General features: G+C 42.6%; 5 protein-coding genes across 5 annotated transcripts; 1 reads left to right on the top strand and 4 right to left on the bottom strand.

The window, feature by feature from the left end:
• Positions 1-6,504: 6,504 nt before the first annotated feature.
• On the bottom strand, positions 6,505-7,559 carry LOC121593278 (antigen 5 like allergen Cul n 1-like). The gene is made up of 3 exons (XM_041915508.1): positions 7,538-7,559; positions 6,952-7,462; positions 6,505-6,872 (listed from the first exon to the last, which is right to left on the bottom strand). Exons 1-3 carry the CDS (start codon positions 7,557-7,559, stop codon positions 6,623-6,625), a joined length of 783 nt encoding a protein of 260 aa, XP_041771442.1. The 3' UTR covers positions 6,505-6,622.
• Positions 7,560-8,852: 1,293 nt separating this feature from the next.
• Positions 8,853-9,942, bottom strand: LOC121593333 (venom allergen 3-like). Its single transcript, XM_041915589.1, has 3 exons — positions 9,880-9,942; positions 9,270-9,792; positions 8,853-9,201 (listed from the first exon to the last, which is right to left on the bottom strand). The coding sequence occupies exons 1-3, from the start codon at positions 9,896-9,898 to the stop codon at positions 8,940-8,942; spliced, it is 804 nt and encodes a 267-aa protein (XP_041771523.1). The 5' UTR covers positions 9,899-9,942; the 3' UTR covers positions 8,853-8,939.
• A 1,215-nt stretch (positions 9,943-11,157) lies between these two features.
• Positions 11,158-12,229, bottom strand: LOC121592612 (antigen 5 like allergen Cul n 1-like). The gene is made up of 3 exons (XM_041914237.1): positions 12,121-12,229; positions 11,533-12,040; positions 11,158-11,461 (listed from the first exon to the last, which is right to left on the bottom strand). The coding sequence occupies exons 1-3, from the start codon at positions 12,137-12,139 to the stop codon at positions 11,215-11,217; spliced, it is 774 nt and encodes a 257-aa protein (XP_041770171.1). The 5' UTR covers positions 12,140-12,229; the 3' UTR covers positions 11,158-11,214.
• Positions 12,230-13,869: 1,640 nt separating this feature from the next.
• On the bottom strand, positions 13,870-15,006 carry LOC121594374 (venom allergen 3-like). The gene is made up of 3 exons (XM_041917551.1): positions 14,837-15,006; positions 14,252-14,759; positions 13,870-14,170 (listed from the first exon to the last, which is right to left on the bottom strand). The coding sequence occupies exons 1-3, from the start codon at positions 14,862-14,864 to the stop codon at positions 13,906-13,908; spliced, it is 801 nt and encodes a 266-aa protein (XP_041773485.1). The 5' UTR covers positions 14,865-15,006; the 3' UTR covers positions 13,870-13,905.
• Positions 15,007-16,634: 1,628 nt separating this feature from the next.
• On the top strand, positions 16,635-17,711 carry LOC121592528 (antigen 5 like allergen Cul n 1-like). The gene is made up of 3 exons (XM_041914034.1): positions 16,635-16,724; positions 16,833-17,340; positions 17,417-17,711. The coding sequence occupies exons 1-3, from the start codon at positions 16,706-16,708 to the stop codon at positions 17,661-17,663; spliced, it is 774 nt and encodes a 257-aa protein (XP_041769968.1). The 5' UTR covers positions 16,635-16,705; the 3' UTR covers positions 17,664-17,711.
• Positions 17,712-23,211: the final 5,500 nt, after the last annotated feature.

A 23,211-nucleotide genomic window follows, 5' to 3' on the forward strand; every position in this document is an offset into this window, starting at 1 on the left:
CTCGCGAGACAAATTTTTTATTCCAAATCATCCGTTATAAGTTTAATAAAAAATATAAGATTGTTTCAAGTGAATGTAACTCGTGCTTCATCATCTTATTTTTTTTACTTGAGCCATAGAATTACATGTAGGTGGGGCGCAGTACTTGTTTCTTTATAATTAAAGCTGTTGCACCTGAGGTTATGCAATATGATGTTATAAAGGCAAGCGGGGCAAAATGGACCTATTAAGGATTTTGGTCTGTATCTTATTGGTTACACCAGATTCCACTGTTATTTTGACATAATTGTTATTTTTGTTGAATAATTTAGTCAAATGTTGGAATATTTCAATAATTCACGTGTTGTCAGTATTTTTTTGTCGATATAGTATGCATACAACACAGTTTTATTTATCTAAAATCTGTATATTCTTGCGATCTTAGCTTATACCATTGCCTCATCTTGTTGCTCTTGTCAAAACAACCCGACCATTTTGCCCCAAGCTGGAACGTCCATTTTGCCCCAAGCGAAACATTTTACAAACTTTAACATTAAAAACTTTAAATTAGATTCAAATGGTTACTTTTTTTACCTAAATCATAGATAAATATCAAGTGCCTGGATACACAATCTTTTTTTGCTCTAATTACGTGTTAAATTCTTACGAAAGCTTATTTTCAAGACGATGAAATTTACATCGGTTAGAGCAAATATTTTATTTGCTACATTATTCACTTATTTAGAAATCTTATAAAGGTTCATGGTGAGCTTTAAACATTGTATTGATGTTTTTCAATAATTAGAAGTCATCATAACCGTTTTAATTTGCCAATAATGCAGGTAACCATTTCGCCACACCTAACCATTTTGCCCCATGTTCCCCTACATGCATGTTTTTGGAGCTGTTCATTGTATTCAAATCGTACATTCGTAATTCGTACATGATGAAAGCATTAGACTTAAAAAAACTGACTTAAGAAAGGGTATAATGAGCTAAACAACATTTGAGTTAGTTGTGCGTCTTCAGCAAAGGAGCTGGAGATTGTGGAGTGTCGTCGGTAAAAACATCAACCTGAAATCATCGAAAATGTGTGAAAATGTGAAATCATCGAAAATCTAATCGATGATAAATAGTTTCGGGAATTTTGTAGAATAATAGGATTCGAACGGAACCGGTTCCAGGAATGGAACGTGAACCTGAGATAAAAAATAACTGTCCTTAAATTTCCTATCGACTCTGAAAGTCTGGGCGAAGAATCTCTGCCAGAATCGACAGGATTAGTGCCTCACATCGACGGAGCATCTTTATCCAAAACTCTATTTTTTACTGTCATAAACATCAACCGACTGCAATGCTCACACCGGCTCAAAGTAGGACAGTTCCGGTCTGGAAAGCTACCATTCGTTGCGCTCGTGTGTCGTGGCTTAGCTCAACACGAGCGCGCGTATACATGCAAAACAACATTTATGTCGCTCAAATTGATGGATGAAACTAATGTATCGGTAACAGTCGTCAAATCGTACGGCGATGCTTCCCTTTGCACTGTACAGTACAGTAGGTTAGGTTTGGGACATATTGTGAAGAGTGGATATTTTATACAAAAAATGTCTTTCAAATGACAACGTGTGAATTGATGAGCGGTAGTTTCTATGTCATTCAATTAAGCAATAATTTATGTAGAATTTTATTTTATTTCTAAGAAATGGCCATATCAGTGGAAAATAAATGGGCTAAAACCATACAGATTGCTAAATAAAATAGACGCCAATTTGAGTGATATTTTTTAGAAAATATTTTTAACCAAAATCAGAAGATTTTAATGGATTGTTTAATAACTTAAGAAAAATTCCATTATTTTATTATTTTTCCCCAATTTTTTAAACGTAAATACCCTCCGCAAACTAGCGAACAAATAACCATTTACTATCCACTGTGAAGCGGAAGAGAAAAGCATATCCAGAACGCGTCTTACATGCTTTCCACTGCAAGACGCTCGCACACCCTTGCAACAATGTGTCCGGTTACTTCACTCGAATGCATCTCCTCCAGCGATCCGGGGCGTTCATCTTCGCTGTTCGTTGTTCCGTTGTTTCCAAACGATTGCGTGCCGGAACCACAGACCCGGAATCGTTCCGGAATCACCCTCGCACCCGATGATGACTTCTCCAGAACGCTGTAGAACAGTAGGAAAGACAGTAGTAGCATGTGCAGCAGTTGTTTGCCAGCGTTGTCGTCTAGCGAATGAGGTGCGACGAATGTGATTGTTTCTGTTACCGCAAGAAGTGGTACAAAATGAGGACAGCATAAAAATTGCACTCACCCCGGCAGCGGTCGAATGAAGAGCGTGTGTGTGTGTGTTTGTTCTGTCTTTGTTCATCCGTGTACGTCTCGCATACCGCAGCACAATGCATTTGTGCGAGCTTTTTCCGTAGCAGCTCTTCCCTCGCCGTGGTGTGGGAAGCGGTTTTGCACCACACCATGCGCCTCCATCGCTAACCCCTTTCGTATGGCGGAAAAGTTTTTACCACTCGCCGTGCAATAGCACTGGGTGGAGGGTGGAGGGTGCGGCCCGGGAACCGGTTATAGAATACTTTCGAAACATAAACTCCTCTTCACTAGAATGCAATTCAATTGCAACGGTTGATGGAACGGGCGAACTCGCAACCATCCATGCGCAACGCACAAAGCGCACTGGCGGTCGTGGTGTGGCGGTGCCAACGGGACAAAGCTGGTGGCTATGGGGGAGTCAGGAACAATGTCCGTACGCGTTGTATGTCATGGTCTTTCGTCGGAAGTGATGCGACCTAGAAAATGGAAGGGAAGAAAACAAAGACGGAGCTGCGGTGGTCGGTTTTAATCGTTTCGCCTTTTTCGTCAATTATCCTGCTATTGCTGGTAAAGTTCTGCACACAGTGGGAGAAAGGTAGGTAGGTGGTTGAGTTTTTGTTATCGTTACAGGTGCGGAATATGCGCGGTGCTACGATAACAAAGGAAATCCCAAACAACACAGGCAAAGAAGAGTAGGTAAGCGCTGTGGTAACAGGTGCGTTCAGTGGAAGTGAAGTGAACATTCGACAAGATGTGGGCGAGATGGACATTATTGTTCACTGCCTTAAAGTGGGTCGATGTTGGAGCATTGCCTGTTTTGCACGCGGGACGGGACGCAACTCTTTGTGAGTTTTGATTGAAGCTATTTCTGTTCCCTTTTACGGGCACTGTTAATTGTTTATTCAATTTAGCTTTGTGTTTAGAATTGTGCTTTTATCGTGTTTCATTGTAGATATCAAGCTTACGAATAAAGCAGTGATAGTAATCAACATAAAAATTGATATACACGTTTTTAGTGAGTTATATAAACATTTCCTACTGGCCAGTTATTTGATTAAAGATTAAAATTTATATTTTTAAATACGCACGCCTTACGTAAAGGATGGAATTAGAACACAAACACTCCACACATGAATGCTTTATAACGGTCATTGCTTATTAAATTAGTACATTGGACACTTGAATAATGAGTATACTCGGTTACAGTGACTCATCCGTTAGAAAAACTCGTTATTCTAGATATACTTTTGTCAATTGTGCACTCTTCTTAAGTGTATCAATAAGGCAGGAGAGTTGTTTCTCGCAAAGCGAAATTACAGGGTTTTCCAGAAGTTCTCATAGCTGTGGGACGCTTTATTGACTCTCTCTTAATTGAAATAAACTTAATGTAATGGGAATTGGACTCTATAGCACCCTTGTTGGACAAATCCAGTAGGAATTTCCAAGTCAAGCCTGACAAAAAAGGGTGCCAGAGAGTACAATTTCAATCAAATGAAGTTCATTTCCATTAGGAAGGAGCCAAGGAAGTGTCCCACAGCAATGAGTATTCCTACAAAACCCTGTAAGCTTTTTATAAGACGTGTTTGTGAAGTATTTCTACTTATTCATTGTGCGAAAAATGCATAATGAGAAGTACTCTTAACGAGTGGGTTCACTGTAGTTCCATTTTGTGTAATTTCCGATGAGAGCATTAGATTAAACATATTAACATATAAAAAAGCATCTTATTACTAGATTGATATTTATTATATTAGTCATTTTTGGGTGAATCTAGTGCTTTTAAGTAGATAAAAGGTCAATTATCAATTATATAACTATTAAAAGAAAGGATGCAACACATCAAAGTTATTTAATAGAATAAAATAACATTTTAATAAGCATATTCTAGCCCTATTTAGGCATTTTTTTGCAAAGAATAATTATAGTATTTTATTATTTATATTATTTAATTATTTTACAGTTGATTCAGCTCCAGAATAACTAGTGATTGATTTTTTCCAACTTTTAATGATCAGTTAATGTAAGCGTACATTACTTACGAATTATTTAAATTTTCACTCTTTTATTATAGTACAAACAATGAATATTGTAAAAATTACAAAATATTATTAAAAAAACCATATCAATTCAATTGAAAGATCAGCAGATTAAAAACTATCAAAAAGTATGCATATGTTTGACTTTGTCAAACAACAATATCTCCGTACGAACTGCAAATTGCCGGCCCCTGCACTCTCATGCTTTTACAGGTTTGCATACATTTAGGCGCTGTGACCTTGGTTATAATGAGCAACGATGTGGCGTTAAAAAAAGATCCAGCACTTTTACGAAAACTTCATTATGCATATATTTTGCATAACTTAGAAAGAATTTCAAACAAAGACCAATGTTCTTTGATTTGATTTGCTCGGTGTAATAAAAAGGCTTAATATAATTCACACAATTAATAGCTTTAGCTTAATGAAGTGCCAATCATTTTGCCAGAACTATTCATTTACACAAATCCACCATAAAAGCATGCCATTGTTGGAAAACTTTCTGCGAACACCCCCGCCCGGCAGGGAATTGCATCCTTATGAATGCATAAACCACCCACCATGAATATTCACAATCTTCTGCAGCTGCAGGCCACCGCATCGATTCCATACGAACCTGCCATTACCGCGTGCCCATAACGAATGGGACGTTAGACGGATGAATAAATTCGATTACCAACCAACAGACGGGACGACGGGTGATTTGCCATCCACGACTGACCTACACACACACACACACACACACACACACACACACACACACACACACACACACACACACACACACACACACACACACACACACACACGCGCGCTGCTACACAGCCCACCGGTCAAAAAGGGCCACCTGCCCCGCGCCACTAAAATCACGCCTGCAGTTCGGTAAAATGGGCAAAGTTTCACCGGGGCAGCACAGTATGGCGCAGCAAAGTAAAAGAAAAAAAAAAGACAATCACTCCGTCCCACGGTTCCCGGTTTTCTTCTCGCTGTTGCACTTTTGGGCGAATCTTTTCGTCTCGGAATGCCAAAATTCCGTCTAGACGGGGTGGTTTCACTGTTCCGCCTGCAAGGTGATGGTGGAAGTGATAGAGCGAGAGAGCAGGAGATTGTTGGAAGATAAATTCCAATTATAAAAAAAAAACTAACCTAACTGCCATCGTCTGCAAGTCGCAACGATGCGTTTGTACGTGATGCGGAGTGGAGGTGATGCGCAAGGGAAAACAGCATAAAAACCGTACGATGTTTCCTCTTCCTGTTTAGCTTTTGGGCATCCTGGTCGCTGGTAGAAGCGTTTAAGCTGCACACAAATCGTATCAGGTGCCAGGGAAACAACACACCAAACTTACGAGTCTGGAGAACAGAGAGCTGCATACAAAGAGAAGCATTGGCAAAAGCGAGAGTGAAACTGCATTTTGCAACCGGCACCAAGGACGGTCGGTTTCGGTCGGAAGTCGTCTGTGTCGTGTGTCTATGTGTTGGGTAAGGTAGAGTTTTCGAGACGATAAAGGAAACCCCGTTTCCGAATAAATTATACCCTATGCTACGCCATGACGCCTGAGCGCATGCAACAATGGGCAAGTCGGGCAGGTCCAGTAGACTGGCAGAGCACCCGGGAATAATCTCATTCGCGAGACATCGTAGCAGTGTGGCAGATTCTGCAACGTGCTGCTACTTTGTACACTGCACAGTGAGCTTTTGTCGCGCGTGGGAACGTGAGCGCGCTTCCCGTTTTGGAGGGCGAACATTGATTTATTTTGGGAACATTCGAGATCAAGATGTCCTGTCAAGTTGGTGGTAGCAGGAGAAGTAGTAGAAGTAGTAGTAGTAGTAGTAGTTACCAACGCCTGGGTTATGCTAATGGGGAACTATTTTTCGTGCGCCTTTCTGTTCCTTTTACGCGTGCGTCTCACTGGTAACGGAGGACATACGTCCGTCGAGTGGTCGTAAATTCAGGCACGGAGTCTTTGTGTCAACACCAGCTGCCCCCAGACGATGGTGGGATGACTCGTGAGGATGATTAGTTGGCGGACGTTGTTTCGGAAATGACATCTGTTCGCGCTGATTCTCCCATCATCCGTTGTTGTTGATGATTAACAGAGATCGGTTAGGACCGGATTATTGTCATCCTATGTAGATCCAGGATGTTTGTAGTTGAGTTTGGATTGAAACGGATCAGAGGATTTAATTTCTGCTTTGAGCTATTCTAAGATTTGTCTACATTTGTAAGCCAATTGTAAAGATCTGTTAAGTTGCCAAACTTCTTGCTGCCTGTTCGCCTAAGGATCCATAATCGAGCGTGGCTCTTCGCTGGCGTTGCAGAGTCCGGGGAATTTGGAGTTCCGTCCCGTTTTGCACTGCGACGCGGTAGGACCGGACTGGTAAACCGAGCGATCCATGATGTTGGTAAACGAGTAGTTGCACACGAAGTAGTATACATCCATCTGTCCATCCTTCCAGTACCACATGGAGCAGCCTACCTTCGTGCTACGATCGCTGGCAATTTGCGTGAAGTGTCCGATCGGTTTTCTGTGACGCAAGGAAAGTACGAAAAAAACTCTTTAAACAGACAACTTTCCATGAAACAAAAAAGACATGCTCTACCTACCCACTGTACGACGATGGATACTTTCGCACGTGCTCGGGGCGTGCATCCAGGTATTCGCTCCACCAGCTCGACACAAACTTGTGGATCAGATCCTTCTCGGTGAACCGGTAGCCGAAGAACTGCGTGATGGCAATGTTTTGCCCGGCGTACGGGAACTTCTTCGTCGCCCGGCACCGATCGTGACCGTAGTTGCAGGAGCGTGCATTCGCGTCGGCCAGCGAGGCCAGCTCCGGGTCCCAGGTAAGCGTCGGCATCTTGACCGCCGATGGGTAGGGCCGGATCCGGCCCAGCGCAATGTTCGAGCGGTTCAGATTGTGCTCGTCCATGATGTAGGCTTGCAGGGCCGGTGTTAGCAGCACTTTCCGGGCTTTCTGCTTGCCCTGGCACGTTGGTCCACCCGACGAGCTGGGTGGATTGCAGCCAACGTGTGGACCACCGCGCGGGCAAAGATCGCTGCTACAGTATTTCCCGCCGGCGCTGACCCCCGAGAGGACGACCAGCAGGAGTGTAGCTGGAAGTGGAGTAAAGGAATATGATAATGTTATTGGGAATTATAAATATTCCTCTCCTCTCCTAAAGAACCTACCACAAGCTATCCAGATGGTCATTGTGAACGTATTGATAGGACGGTACACAGGATGGGAGATCTTTTATACCGATCAAAGATCAGCTCCGTTTGCATGGTCTTGTTTGATGTTTCCTACAGCTCACGTGTACTCTGCACAGCTGTTCCAATAAAAGTTTTCTCGCGCAATGATTGTCACATCACATCACTTGGCAAGCGTGCAAATGTTTCAACGTCCGTTGTTTGAATGAGCTCCGTTGTGGCGTGCAATGTGAAATATGTTGCTCTGAGCTATTGTGTTATAGCTAGTTCATATCGTAAAATTGATTTCGTTGGTAACAAGTTGCAAAACAGGTACGGAAGATAAGGTTGGGAATTTTGTAGAGTAAAATGGTTCTTGTTGGGAATGGTTGTTATTGCTATTAACAGGTTATAAAGGATGAAAAGCTTATGTTGGAGTTAAACGTTTAAATCTTATTTACTTGGCCTTGATATAGAAACGAATCCGTATGAGATGAGCTATTATATTGATCTCATAAATCACATCACATAAATAGATCACATAAATGTTTTGCTTTAAAAACATTGTAGTAGAAGTTGTTTTATTTGATATGAAGATATTCGATATAATTTGCCTTGTTAATTTATTTTTTTTTATTGAGATGGATCTTTGAAATCGATTTACAACCTTACCATCTTGTTACATAAGGCCTTTTCTTCCTGTCTGCGCTTTATCCCAATATATTTAATAGGTCTGTTCGCATGCATTTGACAGTAACATTAAACTTATGCTAATCTATGGCTCAATTCAATGCCCATAAAAGTGACAACACATGAAGAAAATCTTTAAAGGCTTAAATTCAATACAATGCAAACAAGTCAACAAAGTGCTGATTGGTTCATAATAAAAAATAAAATTCTCAAACGTCCCGCATTGCATTGCTGACTGCACTGCTCCGTTATTGCAGTTTGATGGAATTGTGTGCTATGTGGATGTGTAGCATACATTTAGGCGTACAAAATGGAATCGGATTCCTATGTGCTTATACACTATTTGTGAATTTAAATAAATAGCAATGAGAATTTCCTTGAAAACGAAATCAAAAGAATTTCATAGAAAAACTGTCATATTTTTATTTGACGTATCAGTATTTGTCCAGTTGTGCACGGTGTTCTGTACCTGTTGATTCAAATACGTTGTTTGTCGTTGTTTAAACACTGAGTAAAGATGAATCGTTTTGAAAGCATTTTTCCTTCCGTAATACTGTTTTGTTTACTATTGAAATACAACGATTGCTAGTGTATTAAACACTTTTGTTATTTTTTAAAGCTCTTGAAGAGGGCAGTATATTTTTTTTTATCGAAAAATAAAATCTAAACACTAACATAAATATAAGAAATGTCTAGCAAAACGATTACACGATTAGTTAACAACCGCAAAGGGTGTGGAATAAATTCGCTCCGATTTCAAACACAGCCCGGGATACAGTTTATCTTCCCCAGTGGCACATCGAGACGCTGGAGGCCCCGCCACATACACCGGTTCGCCTACCATGTTGGTGAAAGAGTAGTTACACACGAAGTAAAGCACGTTGAACACCTTGTTCTCGGTCCACTGTTGGGCGGCACAGCCCATTTTCCACGTCCGATCGCTAACCATCTGCGTGAAGTGTCCGATTTGCGATCTGAGAAAAGGAAATGGAAAAAGCTTTATTAGACGTCGGGTGACTTCGACTTCGTAGGGTGCACTTACAACGGCTCTTCGGAGGGAAATCGCCTGAGGTTGGCTTGCGTCGTACCGTTAGCCTCACTCCACCAGCCATATATTTCCTCGTGCAACAGCTCCAGCACACTTTTCCGCGGGCCGGAATAGCGAACGATGGCAATGTTCTGGCCCACGAACCGGAACTGGGCCGTATTGCGACACTCATCGTGCCCGTAGACACACGAGCGCACGTTGCGTTCGGCTTGGTTCGCCAGCTCAATGTCCCACACGAGCTGCGGCATGCGGGAAGCGGGAGCAAACTTACCCAACCGGCCCGTGGCCAGCAGGGAGCGCAGTCGATTATGCTCGTTCACAATTGCCGCCTGTACGACAAAGTTGAAGTTCACACTTTCGGCCTGCTTTCCACTGCAGGCTGGCCCCCCTTCTGCGGGTGGTGGATCACAGCCAACGTTTTTCAGCCCCGGCTCGCAAAAGTCCGCCTCACAGTAGTAGTTCCAGGACTGCTGGTGGCTGTTGCGGACGAGCGCGAGAAACAGTAGGGCCAGTGTGCCTGCAAGAAACAATCGAAAACTTTCACTACAAAGCACAGGAGATGGAGATTCGCGCGATATACTTCTAAGGTGTATAATACACTCACTGGATGATGAATAATGCATCGTCGTCGTGTGTACGGGTTGAGCGGCGATCTACGAATACGTAAATAAACGGCCCACCGCCTAGGGAAACTGTCTTTTATATGTAGCTCAAGCTTGAGTTCTAGGTTGAACGTTGCAAATGTGATTTTAAGTATCGTTAGCCAAGACGTGTAACAAATCTCGTAAAAGGGCGCCGTAAAGATAATGAGAAAATTCCAATCGCTTCAGACAGGTACGTCGAACACATTCCGTTGATGGGCGCTACACGAAATTATTAGTTGTAAACATTCGAGGAGGATTTATTGCGTGACAAGTTTATTGCGATAGAAGAATAGAAGTTTTGAGCCGGGAAATATTATTCCTGTTTTAACAGTATTCAGCTTTGTTTAAATATTATAAATAGTAAAAGAATGCACATTAGCTTGTGAAGTAATTAGCTAGCACGACTTATACTTATGCAAGACGCTAGACTTATGGTAGATATTAAGATACTTTTAAAATTATAATTGAAACAAATAATTAAATAATAATTAAAAACTAATTTAAACTATACTAAACAAAGCAAGAATCACTGCAGTGACATATATTTGCAATAAATCTAACCACTCAATTCATGTTACTTTAATTGGCTTTTATTTCACAACGGGATGTTGTAGGCTATGATGTTAGTTTTTTTTTCTTTTTTGCCATTAACAGTTGCGGAAAACTGCTTATTTACAAAGGCATAGAGTTTGACATACCTGGCTTATTCAAGCTAACATTTGTCAAACAACTCACAAATCTTCATCCGACAGGTTCGAGAGGAGTTATGTACGTAAGCAACTGATCGAATGGGCATTTCTTTGTCCGATCTTTGTGACTAAGCGTTACATCTGCTTTGCCCTTTATGTAACGGCCCGTTCTAAGCTTGAATTTGCATTCCAGTGTTACCTTAATACGAGGTTGATATAGTAATGAAATCGTTTTACCGGCAAAAACGCCTGCTGGTAGGGTTCGATGAGTTCCGATGGATATGGTTCCCATAAATGTGTGCTTATTCAAATATCTGCGGTGGTAGAACAACTGTTCAAATAAGCTTAACAAAGTGGTTACGTATTGTTGACAACGTTCATTGTGCGTCAGAGGATAGACAAGTAAGCAGTAAATTGGAGAGATGTATCTACAACCACGCAGAACAGACTAAGAACACGCACGTTCAAATAATATCCGATAGGAAAAAAGTGTATTGAGTTGAGATATAGATAGACTGCAATTCAGCAACGATGTTCAGGTTCGTGCAATAGTTTTGAATGACATTTTATATAATCGGATTGATTGCTTTATTTTGCTGCATTAAATTAGTTTGGGACAGGGTTGATAGTTTCTGACACTGAGCACAGTCCAAGTAGCGTTGGATTGCGGCCCGTAGTACATTTTGAAGCAACCGCTCCAGCTTTGTAGACTGGCTTGTCAATAATGTTAGTGACAGCATAGTTACACACGAAGTAGTACGTCTGCCAGTTGCCACTCACCCAATTCTGCATGGCGCACCCAATCTTGGCCGTCTGGTCGCTTGCCATCTGTGTGAAATGTCCAATGGCAGGTCTGTGAAGCAAACCGGTTACAATCAGTAACGGAGCTCCAAAGAGATCATCAAAACTCCCCGCTACACTTACCCCGAATTGCTCGATGGATAGGAGTTCAGTTGTTCCTGCTTAGTAAAGCTGTACTCATTCCACCAGGAAGCGATGTTGGAGCTTATTAGCTGCGATATCGTATTGGCCATGCGGGAAAACTGCGCAAGTGCAATATTTTGTCCGGCCCACGCATAGACGGGCGTGTTACGGCAGCTATCGTGTTGGTACCGGCAGCTGCGTGCATTATTGCCAGCCTGTTTGGCAAGTTCCACGTCCCAGCTAAGAGTAGGAATACGAACAGCCGGCAGGAACGGTTTCAGTTGACCTAGGGCTAGTTGCGATCGGCGCGTGTTGTGCTCGGAAAGGATCAACGTTTGTAGCGTAGAGTTGATCGTTATAACCACGGGTTTCAACCCAGCGCAGGCCGGTCCTCCCGGAATGCCTGGAGGATTGCAACCAACGTTCTGACGACCGTTCCGGCAATAGCTAGTGCTACAGTAGTTGATTTGAGCCTGCAGTCCACTTACCAGACAGCTCACGATCGCCACTAGAATGGAAGTAAAAGGGGATGGTCAAAATGCGACTATACAATGTACGAAGCATAGGATGAAGCTCGCGTACACCTACCGAATATCCATGGTGCCATTTTTCCTAAACACTGGTGTGCACCTTAACCAAAATCCGAGTTCACTGTAACGTTACACTTGCGCAGCTGTGGCATTTTATAACGTTTCGAAACAAACAATTGGCATACCCGCGAAATACCGCGTTGAGCTCGTTCTACTCCAATTGTAGCAGTGTGTTTCTGTTGTTATGTGTATACCGACTAACACCACACAGACGCTCGCATGTGAAATGGATGTTGTATGTGAGCAAATAATATGCCGTATTTTATCAAGTGTAATGTGCGTATGAGTATTGTGCGAACCTAAACTTTACAGCCGTCTTTAGCGTGCAAGACAATTTTCAAAACATGAACAGTGCAAGAGAAATGATAATGATTTCGAAGTAAACATTATAAAGTATGAAAATACTGCCGTAATATCGGGCATAAAATAAACATCAAATCGTACAAAACAGTCAATAAATACATCAGAGTGAATTATGAATAGGAAATGTTGATTTAAACGAGTCCTTTTTCAAATTCAGGTTTATTCAATATTTGTTTAGGTTTTAATAGCAATATTGTCCCACTTGCCAGTTCAAGGAGGAAAGTTGAAGTTTCGGTCTATCAGTGAAAGTATAATCATCATCTGGGTTCTATTTTGCATCTCAATTGATAGTTGCGAATCTCCATATGGGATTCCCACAATTGTGCACATGTACCGGAAACAGGGCCTTTGATTTTTGTTTTATTTTATACACAAGAACAGTTAATAAAACTGTTAAAACTCCTATTCACGAAATATTTAAGTTGGTTGACATTGTTTATTATAAGAAATAATTGTATCGGCAGAGTTGGCATGAAGCTTGACGTGGATTAGCTTTTTTTGATTGCCATAGTGATATAATTCATGCTAGATTTCAAAATTAACGCTCAATAGGTCAAACTTTTGATAGCATCTTTTTTCAAGCGTAACGTTTATCCGTTACAAACGTTACGGTTACTAAGAGACAAAGCAGCCAACCTTGTGGCAAAATAAATTCGCAATAAATAGTTTTTTTTTTATTATACAATGATCATAAATACCATGATCAAGCGTTATATTGAAGTCTGAATGGCAATCTTTTAGTTTCCCTAATATATGTTAAAATCCCTGAATAATTCATAAAATCCTTTGGTTTCTTGCAGATTGTTTGAATGTGTTTGACATACCTGATCTATCTTCGAAGCAACTCGCAAATACGACAGGTTTGAAGGATTTTACGTACGTACTGATAGAATGGGCTTATCTCTATCTGATCGTTATCGTAAAGTATTACATCTTCTTAGCGGGTTTATGTAACGGATTGTTTTAAGTTCGAATTTACATTTCACTGTACAGTCGCCTTTGTGACGCGAATCTAGTAATGAAACAGCTTTGAATGCATCAACGCTGTCTGGCTGGGTTCAATGAGTTAATGTGTGCTTATTCAAATGTCCGGACGAGCAGAACAACTGTTCAAGCTAGCTAAATAAGGTGGCTAAATATTGCGGCTATCGTTCACTGTACGGTAGATGATAGATAAGGAAGCAGTAAATTATTTGTCTCTTTGGGCTCTCTAGACACGAGTCAAAAAGGTAGAGAGATAGAAACAATAGACGCAACTTACTTACTTAACTTACTAAAAAGAGACAGAGAGTATGTTGAGTTGAGGTAACGATCGTTGAAATTACACTAATTGTTTGAAGTCTTGTATGACGATCTTCCAGCAGCAGATGGTTACGATTGTACCTTAATGTTGGGTAGCATTTTATGCTATCGAATAGCTTTATTTTGGTTCTTTAGGTTCGTTTGGAACAGGATTGATACTTTCCGATTCTGAACATAGTCCAGGCAGCGTCGGATTGCGCCCGGTAGTACATTTGGAAGCAACCGCTCCCGCTTTGTAGACTGGACGGTCAGCAATGTTTGTGACGCCATAGTTACACACGAAGTAGTACGTCTGCCAGTTGTCACTCATCCAATTCTGCATGGCACATCCAATTTTGTCGCTCTGATCACTGGCCATCTGCGTGAAATGTCCAATGGCAGGGCTGTGAAGCAAGCACAACACCACCAGTTACAATCGGTATCGTTTCAGTTCTTAGAAATCCCAATTACCCGTAATTACTTACCCTGAGTAGCTCGATGGATAGGTGTTGAGTTGCTCTTCCCTAGTAACGTTGTGCTCACTCCACCAGGAAGCGATGCTGCTGCTTATAACCTCCGATACCGTTTTGTTCATGCCGGAAGATTGCGACAGCGCAAGGTTCTGTCCGGCCCAAGCAAAGACGGGCGTGTTACGGCAGCTATCGTGTTGGTACGTACAGCTGCGTGCATTATTGCCCGCCTGTTTGGCAAGTTCCTCGTCCCAGGTAAGGGTGGGCATACGAACGGCCGGTTGGAAGGGTTTCAGTTCACCCTGCGCCAGTTGCGATCGGCGCTTGTTGTGCTCGGAAAGGATCAACGTTTGTTCTTCGGGGCTGAACGTTTTAACCTCTGCATTCAGACCAGCGCAGGCCGGTCCACCCGGACTGGCGGGGGGATTGCAACCAACGTTCTGACGACCGTTCCGGCAGTAGCTATTGGCACAGTAGTCAGTTTGAGCCTGCAGTACGCTGACTAGACAGCTCACGATCGCAACTAGAGGGAAGCAAATAAGACGCTCACAATGTGTCACAAGGTACCAAACATGGATTGGGAAACCCGTTTCCACCTACCGAATGTCCAATGCCATTGATGGGCCATTTTTCCTAAACACTGGTGCAGAACCTTTACCGAATCCCGAGTACACTGTAACGTTACACTCACGCAGCTGTGGCATTTTATAACGTTTCGAATCAAACAATCCGCATGCTAGCAAAACACCGAGTTAAGCTTGTTGTAATCCAGTTGTAGCAGTGTGTTTCTGTTTTTATGTGTGTTCTGTACTAGCGCCTAACAGCGCCGAATGTAGTGCGAATCTAAAGTTACAACCTGCTTTACAAAAACAAAATTATTAACAAAACTCGAACAGTGCAACTTTCATCATGAGTGACAGAAAGGTAATAATTTATTTCAATAAAAATATCCAAATATAAATTCAAAGCAATGTACGTCTTAACTGAATACTCAAAATTGATTGAATTTGGGGAAAGATAAATTTTATAAATTTAATAAATTTTTTATAAATTTTGAATTGTAAGTTAATTTTCAAAAGTCCAATTCAAACAGATTGATTTTTGAACGTCGACGTTGCTCACTATTACTAACAGATGACTGTGAGCACCTGCTCCCAACATAGCAAGCTGGAAGTATTTAATTTTATTCCGAAATTGTCAGCACTATGGTTGTTGCTGTTGCCAACGGGAAGGGAGATTTCTCTTGTCATAGAAAGTTCAATTACCAACCCATAGTGCGCGGCATACCTTAACGTGAACTAAAGTTGTACATACGAGAAGAGTGTTTTGTTTTAGCAAGCTAATTCGATTCGTTGTAAATGAAGGTTAAAAAAATCAAACGGCCTTTTTGTATGATTGAGTTGCTCGGTACGTGCATTGTAAAGTAGTTGCAAATCTACCAGGCACGTTACATGTACTATTAAGTAGTAAAGCTTCAACTGATCATTTATGATCTATATATGACAAATGTAACAAAACTTTGATCGCCCAAGGGTTTTATTTGTGTTTGACAAGCTATGTCTATTGACAAGTTCATTCAAGACATCTGTTGCTGAGCTCAAAGAGATTGTTTAATACAAAGATCAAAGAGAAGGTTCTTAGTTTCACTGAATCTGTTGGGAAAATGTCTCGACTGTTTGTGACATGATGTCATAACGTAAAAAACAAGTAATTCCCTGACGGAGTCTCTGCGATACGATGACTTCTAGACACTGAAGTTGTTGTATTATATTGAGGTAATTGTATTTAATTTATTACTGTAAAACTTCCTTCAAGAGGTAAATGAAATGAAATTGTTCTTTGGTTGTTGAGCCACTCTAGACAAGCATTCACTTATCTCGTGTACCCTGGCACAGTGCTAAAATGTCTTCAATTTCTCCTCACAAAAAACTCAGTTGCGGCCAACACGGTTGGTTTAATTACTGTCCAATACAGTAGGCAAGTCCGATACGGTGCTGCTATGTTCCGTATTGGTAAATCCACGTCGTCTGATGCAAGTAAGTTGTTGTTTGATAACAAAATGACACATTTGCATGACCCTTCGGCTGAATGGCCGGTTTGATTTGATATGAAAGACCAACCTCGAAGGCGAAGTTCCAAGAATCAGCCACCCGGCGGCAATGAAGATTGCTTCAAAATTCATCAAATCGACTAATCCCCAGCTGTTGCGAACGAGTTCTGCGAAGGTGTGATAAAAGCATCGCATAAATGAGTGTTTACCGATAACTTTCATTGATTGAAGGCAATTCTTTGGAAATCTGAAATCTGCACACATTGATAATGCGTGGCTTATCTTCGTGCATGGTGGTTAAGTGCTCTGATTGTGGTTCCAAGATGAGGTATAAATGGTCTGCCTCGTACCCAGCGACATACAAACCAAACCATACCCTTCCAAAAGTGTAGTTGAAGTCCAGTAGTGAGACTCACAAAATGTTTCGTTTTATTCTTGGTACTGCTTCTGCACGCCTTTTACACACATAAGACTCCTTTGCAGCTACTAACATTGAGAGTTGTTTTCTCTCCCTCTCTCTCTTCCTCTATTTCTCCAAAATTATAGCATCTCTTCTGCTGATCGGTCTGATCGACAGCATCTACTCGATCGACTACTGCACCGCGAACCTGTGCAGCAGCGGACTCCCCAATGTTGGCTGCAATCCTCCTCCGCTCAGTGGCGGTCCGCAATGCTTCGGCCGGTCGCCGGTCGTGGTGCCGATTACGGCGAGCCTCAGGTCGCTCATCCTTGACCAGCACAACAGCCGCCGTTCGCTTATTGCAACTGGCCGCCTGAGCCCGTTCTTCCCAGCCCGCCGCATGCCGACGCTGGTGTGGGACGACGAGCTGGCCTCGCAGGCCGGCCACAATGCCCGGTCATGTGTTTTCCAGCACGATCGGTGCCGCAACACGGTCGATTTCCGCTGGGCAGGTCAGAACCTTGCGATCAAGCAGTTCTTCGGCCAGACGATTACGGTCGAGACGCTGATCAACGATTTCGTGCGCATGTGGTGGGATGAGCATTTCGATACCACTACCGGACAAATCGACTCTTACCCGAGCAACCATGTGGGGTAAGTATGCAGCTGGAACAGTGTGTTTGGAGCTGAGTGTTTTATAACCTATTCATTGGGTGCGTTTGCTGCGTAGACCCGCCATCGGACACTTTACGCAGATCGCCAGCGATCGCACCTGGGCGGTTGGATGTGCGATGCAGAACTGGCTGCAGGATGGCATGTGGATCACGTACTACTTCGTGTGCAACTACTCGTTCACCAACATCGTCAACCAGCCCGTGTATGTGCGCGGCACCACGGCGGAGGGCTGCACGACGGGACAGGACTCGCGCTATCAAGGGCTGTGCTCGGTGAACGAGGTGGTACAGTCGGTACCGTAAGGTTGAAAACCATTGAGTGGGAATAAAATTATCAAGTGTAAATTTAAATATTAGCGTTTCACACGCACCTAAATGCAGCAATACATATCATATCGCTATCAGCAGACGAAAAACGTATCTGGTTCGTACAAAATCAGTAGCAACGGTAGAGATAAAACCTGTTTTTTATTGACAGCATCTTATTACATTGATAAGATAAGTTGAATTTGCTCGTTTTTTCTTCTTCTATTGCTGGAGTGTTTATATCAGCCCAATGTACTGATTATCGTTGCTTTTTTGCTTGAAGTAGCTACCATAAAAATTATGGCTGCGTACGTCAAACAACCCTTGCTTTATCGTTCATTAAAGCTAAATTTAGTTCCAAACAATGGTTATCTCAAATCCAAAGCACCGAGCATTTCCATTCCATGAGAACATCATTCGCGTTTCAACGAACTAATTAAGACCGGCACAGGTGTACTGGGTCGCGTTGCGTGTTTACGCTAATTAATTTGTCACCAGTTACGGTCAGTTATTTGACTGGCTGCAAGCATACGCGTACGCGACGATGATGATGGTTGTGAAGTTGCTTTGCGAATTGTCCGCTAGAGTGTGTGTGTGTGTGTGTGTGTGTGTTTGTGTGAGCTGAAGTCCATTGATTCTGCTGAACCATATGCTACCGTCGGTCATGAGAACATCCATCCAATCCAAGCTGTCTGGCTGGGAACCTAAACCGATGGTGCAGGTTGTTGTTATTTAATGAACAAAAAATGGTCGTAATGAAAAGCGCGTGATATACTAATGGCTGCATCGAAACGGGAAGGCTGCCACTTTCCAGGCTGAATCCGTCACAAAACATGGCAGAGATCGTAGGACGAGTGCGGCAACACGCTCTACTATTTATGAGGGTATTATTGCGTACGTTTTATGGGGCGCTGTCCAATGTCCAATATTCTCGCAGCTCTAGCGGTCACAACCCAGCGAAACGATGATTCGCAGGCATGGTATTGTAGTGCGCTTTTCTCGAAAACTCGATCCCGGATTTATGAGCTGCATATAAAAATTAATCACAATCCACGGGTAGCGGACATATGACAGCGGTACCGGATCCGATCAATACAGTGTCCGGCATCGAACGGCATACCCAGGTCAAGCCGGTGGGGCTTGTGCATACATATTATTGCCTGGGATTAATTTGTGACAGATAGCAGTGAGCCAAAGGCCGGGGTGGAAATAAATGTGTATGAAGCGTTCATCCTTCTCGTGGGGGGGGGGGGGGTGAAAAGCCACCGGAAAGGCGAGACCAAAGTTCGTTTGTTGAATGATAAGTTAAGCGTGCGAGCATAATGATGCACCGGACAAAAGTGCAGCGTTGGGTGTTTTTGTTTTTTGTGTACAAACCATGCCAGATGCACTATCATTGATGTGAGTTATTCCGTATCCAAATCGGAGGTATTTGACATTGTTCATTTCAGGAAAGTAGGTAGAATGAGCGGTTACTTTTAAGTTGAAAATTCAGAATTCTTAACGGTTCTTAAGTAGTTTTTTTCTGAAAAGCTCTGAGTGCAATTCGACCTTATAGACACCATAAGGTTTGAACTAAACCATCAATTTAATCTATTATTTTTAATAAAAAAGGTAGGAATAGTTTTATAACTATTTCGCCTTTAATTTAATAACCTAATTAAAGATAAGCAGTTCATTTCTTGTCACATCCGCCCAGGAGCACTAAAAAAACGCCTGAAGGTATGCAATATTGTATTCTATTTATTTGTTTATCATATTTAAGCTATTCGTAGCAAATCGTTTTGTTGTTTTCAACCATGTGTGACGTTAAAAAAAAATTATATGATTTAAACTATAAAAAATGCTCTACGTAACCATTCGTTGGTTATAAACCCCTGAAAGTATGCAACCGTCGTAAAAATCTGGCCCCATTTACGATTTCGGCGGAACAACACGTTTCAAATACGCTGTGGAACTTTTTCCTTCACCCTCACAAAGACGCATTCAAACGTGAAGAGTGAATCGCATACACACGCAGACAGACATAAGTGAATTTTATTGCATATCTTTGCTTTCTTTCGGGATTTGAGCAGGAATTTCTGCTAGCGAATTGGAATAATAAAATGCACTCCACTGTCTGCTTCCCCCCCTCAACTATACGCGTTAGTTCTCTTCCGGTAAGCAAATCGCAAACGTAACTACCTTAGAGCGCTGTAAGTTAGAGAAAGGAAGTCAAACCAATAATCGGATTGGTGGTGGTGGTTCAGTCGTCTCGTGCTGGCGGTTTGGATTTTGGTTGCATTGCTGCCGGCTAATCCGTCCCGGTTCGGTGAGGTTAATATGTCGTGGCAAAGGAACTCTGTACTCTCTTCCCCAATAAGTATCCAATATGGCAGAATCTGCTGCGTTTATGCAACTTCAATAACGATATCTGACTTGCCTTGCATGGTGGGAAGTGAATGATCGAGGTCAATATCTTGCTTTTTCTGAATAACATTTATTTGAGCAAAAGGCTCCTGTGGGGACCGCACACCCCACAGGACGCAAGATTATCTCCATACCCATCATAAAAGCGCCTTGTTCATCCTTGTATCCCGTCGCTTCGCCCGCACAGAACGCGCCGAACGAAGGGAAAGGGCCAGGCGAAAGCTGTTCCATTATGCACCATTAAGGTTATCGAGCAATAAAAGGTGGTCGTTTTGCCATGTTCTTTTTAAATCATGAGCACACTTTAAAAGTCGTCTGAGCGGTACGGCATAAATCGTTGGTTGCCTTGTTGGACGGTGGCATAGATTTACGAGGCCATCCTGGGACGCCACAAAGCGAAGGTTGGTCTCACCTGGCGGTTCGGTGCAATTTCCTTCCCGTTTTTTGACGAGCTGTCGACGTCGCAAAAATCACCGGTCAAAAGTCAGGTCTCCTGTTGTGTGTATGTTGCTCTTTGTCCCATTGCATGAACTACATAAACGGTGTGTTGTGACGGACACCTTGCACCTTACCGCACGCAGGACCCTCAAAACAACCGGTGACGATAAAATCCAAAATCCGGCACGAGGACGCTTTGAATTGCTGCATCGAACGTCGAAAGCAACTCCTTCCTTTATGCTGGTGCCCGGTGTACGGAATTCGGAAACTGGCAGCGAGACACGTTTAAAACGGAACTGCTTGCTCTCTTTGTTTTTTTTAGTACCATCCAGACGTATCCTGATCGATACGATAAGCTGTCCGTGTGTTTGTCCTTTCTTTGTGTCGGAAGGGCAAACACGCGGTGATGCTGCCAGTTCCTGGTCGCTGGCCGTCCGTCAGTGCTCAACCGTGTTTACCTTAATCTATAATTCTACAAGGATATGGATAGTCTTTATGTTTGTCAGCCACGGGACGCCCAGTTTTGGGGACGCTTGCCTTTTGCTTCTTGGTGCTATTGACGAGAACATCCTTGGGGATGGATCGCTGCTCGCACGTTGATTCGAATCAGCTGTCCGCGTGGGGCAGGCAGGCTTAGAGTAAACCCACAAAGTCTACTGTGTACTTCATCACGAAAAAAAAGAAAGAGTCTAACTCACACCGGTCCGCTTCGACACTGGAAACTATCGGAACAAGTAGAAGGACGCGCGCCCGAAACAGCGGCAGCTCTGTAAACTGTTTGCTCACCAGACGGGACAAACATTCTCAGGGCAAAAAATCCGCCCAAGCTTAATGTTGTCGCATGTCGCACCAAAACATTTCATCCGTCCACGGAACATGGCAAACGCTCCACAAGGAATGAAGCGAACGGAAGCACAAGCAGCACACGCTCGCAGCTCGGAATCTAATCTGCTGCCGGGAAAATTACATGACTCGTAAAAGTAAATTAAGTTGCATGCAACCCGTTGCACCGTTGCCGTGGAATGGGTGGATGTGAAACGGGCTTTCCCACACACACACACCCTTACCCTGCAAGCTGCTGCTGTGGGACGCCTACAAAGCCAATAAAATGTATTCCATTTCATTGAATTAATAACAATTAAATTACTCCAAATCGAACGGATTGATTGGTGGTGATTGCGTTTCAAGTTCGTCCCTGCTGCGTGGTGCATACAGTTGTGTGTGGGGAGATTAATAGCAAATATTATTAATGATTGCGGTTCGGTTAGCAGTGCAGTTGCCCCGGTTCGCTGGCTCATACGGACTTGCACAGTTGATTATACGGCGTGCAATTTATGCACCGGCATAAATCGAAATATGCTTCGCTGCCATGTTGCGCTATCATTAGTGTGGAAATGTCTTGGAAATTAGTAGCCAAAGCTCTGAATGGTGAGTTGTTGTCTTTGCAGAAACGATCCGGCACAGTCACATCGAATGCTAACCCATCCCATCCAATCCATAAAAGCATTGTTTGTTTATTAAATCTTCTCATGGCTGTATCTCGAGCTGTATGCCCACCACGTTCGCCGTCTCTGTGCCGTTTTAGAGCAGCCCCATAAATGCTTGTTATGATCGGAGAAGATGATCGATTAGGAGCATCCGGGCAGCTTAACTCATAATTAATTATTCTAATAAATCCATCACGGAGGGGAATGTGTGCGATACGAGCACGCTTTAACAGGCTGCACGGCCATAACTTCATATCGGGGCAAAACTTTGTTTGATTGAATATTGTTTCCACTTCCGCTTGCCACACGATGATAAGAGAAGCTAAAACTTCGCGGAGAGCGAGAGAGAAAGCGTAGAAAAGAATGCCCTTGATTTCTTTGTGTTGCTGTTGGAAAACTTTTCCCTCTACCCTTGCCTTCCACAACAACCCGGGATGTATCACGCTTCGCCATGGGGAGGATGATGGTGCATTTGCAAACCATTGCAGCGAGCTGTTTATTTGATTTTGCTGCTTATTGTTGATGTTGTTTGGTGCAAGCATACAGGCACGCTGCTTCACCGCCGTGCCATCCCTTTGCTTTGTAACGTTCCATCGGTTTCTCTATCTTTATACGTGGATGTATGTTACTGTTTTGTGAGTTTCATCCATCGTTGGATGGTGGTGTGCGGGTAGATCGGGTGGAAAATGCAGCGCAAAATGGGCAACACTCTTCACGCAAACTTCCACCGTCTAGCGTGGACCGTTCGTTTGATGAAGAGGAGTAAAACATGCTATAAGCACGATGTATTCGCGCAAACAGCAGTCTGGTGTTGTGTTCATCCAATTGAGGAGCTAAGGAGAACGTAGGCAGTGGTCTATCAATTGTCGGCGGTGTGTTTCATTTAAAGATTTTCTGACCCAAAATATTACAATTTGTGGAAGTTTTAAAATAATGAAGTTGAAGTTTTTTCTACACATTAGCAACGCTGACTATCCCTTAAAGTTGATCAGTTGAAGTTTTATACGACAACAAGGTGAATTTGTCATATGAACAAGGTGTTACATTCAGCGTGAAGGCCATGGTTGCACAGCAAATCCTCATTTTTACAACAGATACGTAATGTTTCGTAAATATAACGATAAAATACTTTAAATAATTGATTTTTATTCAAATAATCTCAAAATTCGTGAATGAGTTTGCAAAACGATGCAAAAAGCCTCTTAAAAAAA

This window comes from Anopheles merus, chromosome 2L (genome assembly GCF_017562075.2).
Source record: "Anopheles merus strain MAF chromosome 2L, AmerM5.1, whole genome shotgun sequence".
Classification (NCBI taxonomy): domain Eukaryota; kingdom Metazoa; phylum Arthropoda; class Insecta; order Diptera; family Culicidae; genus Anopheles; species Anopheles merus.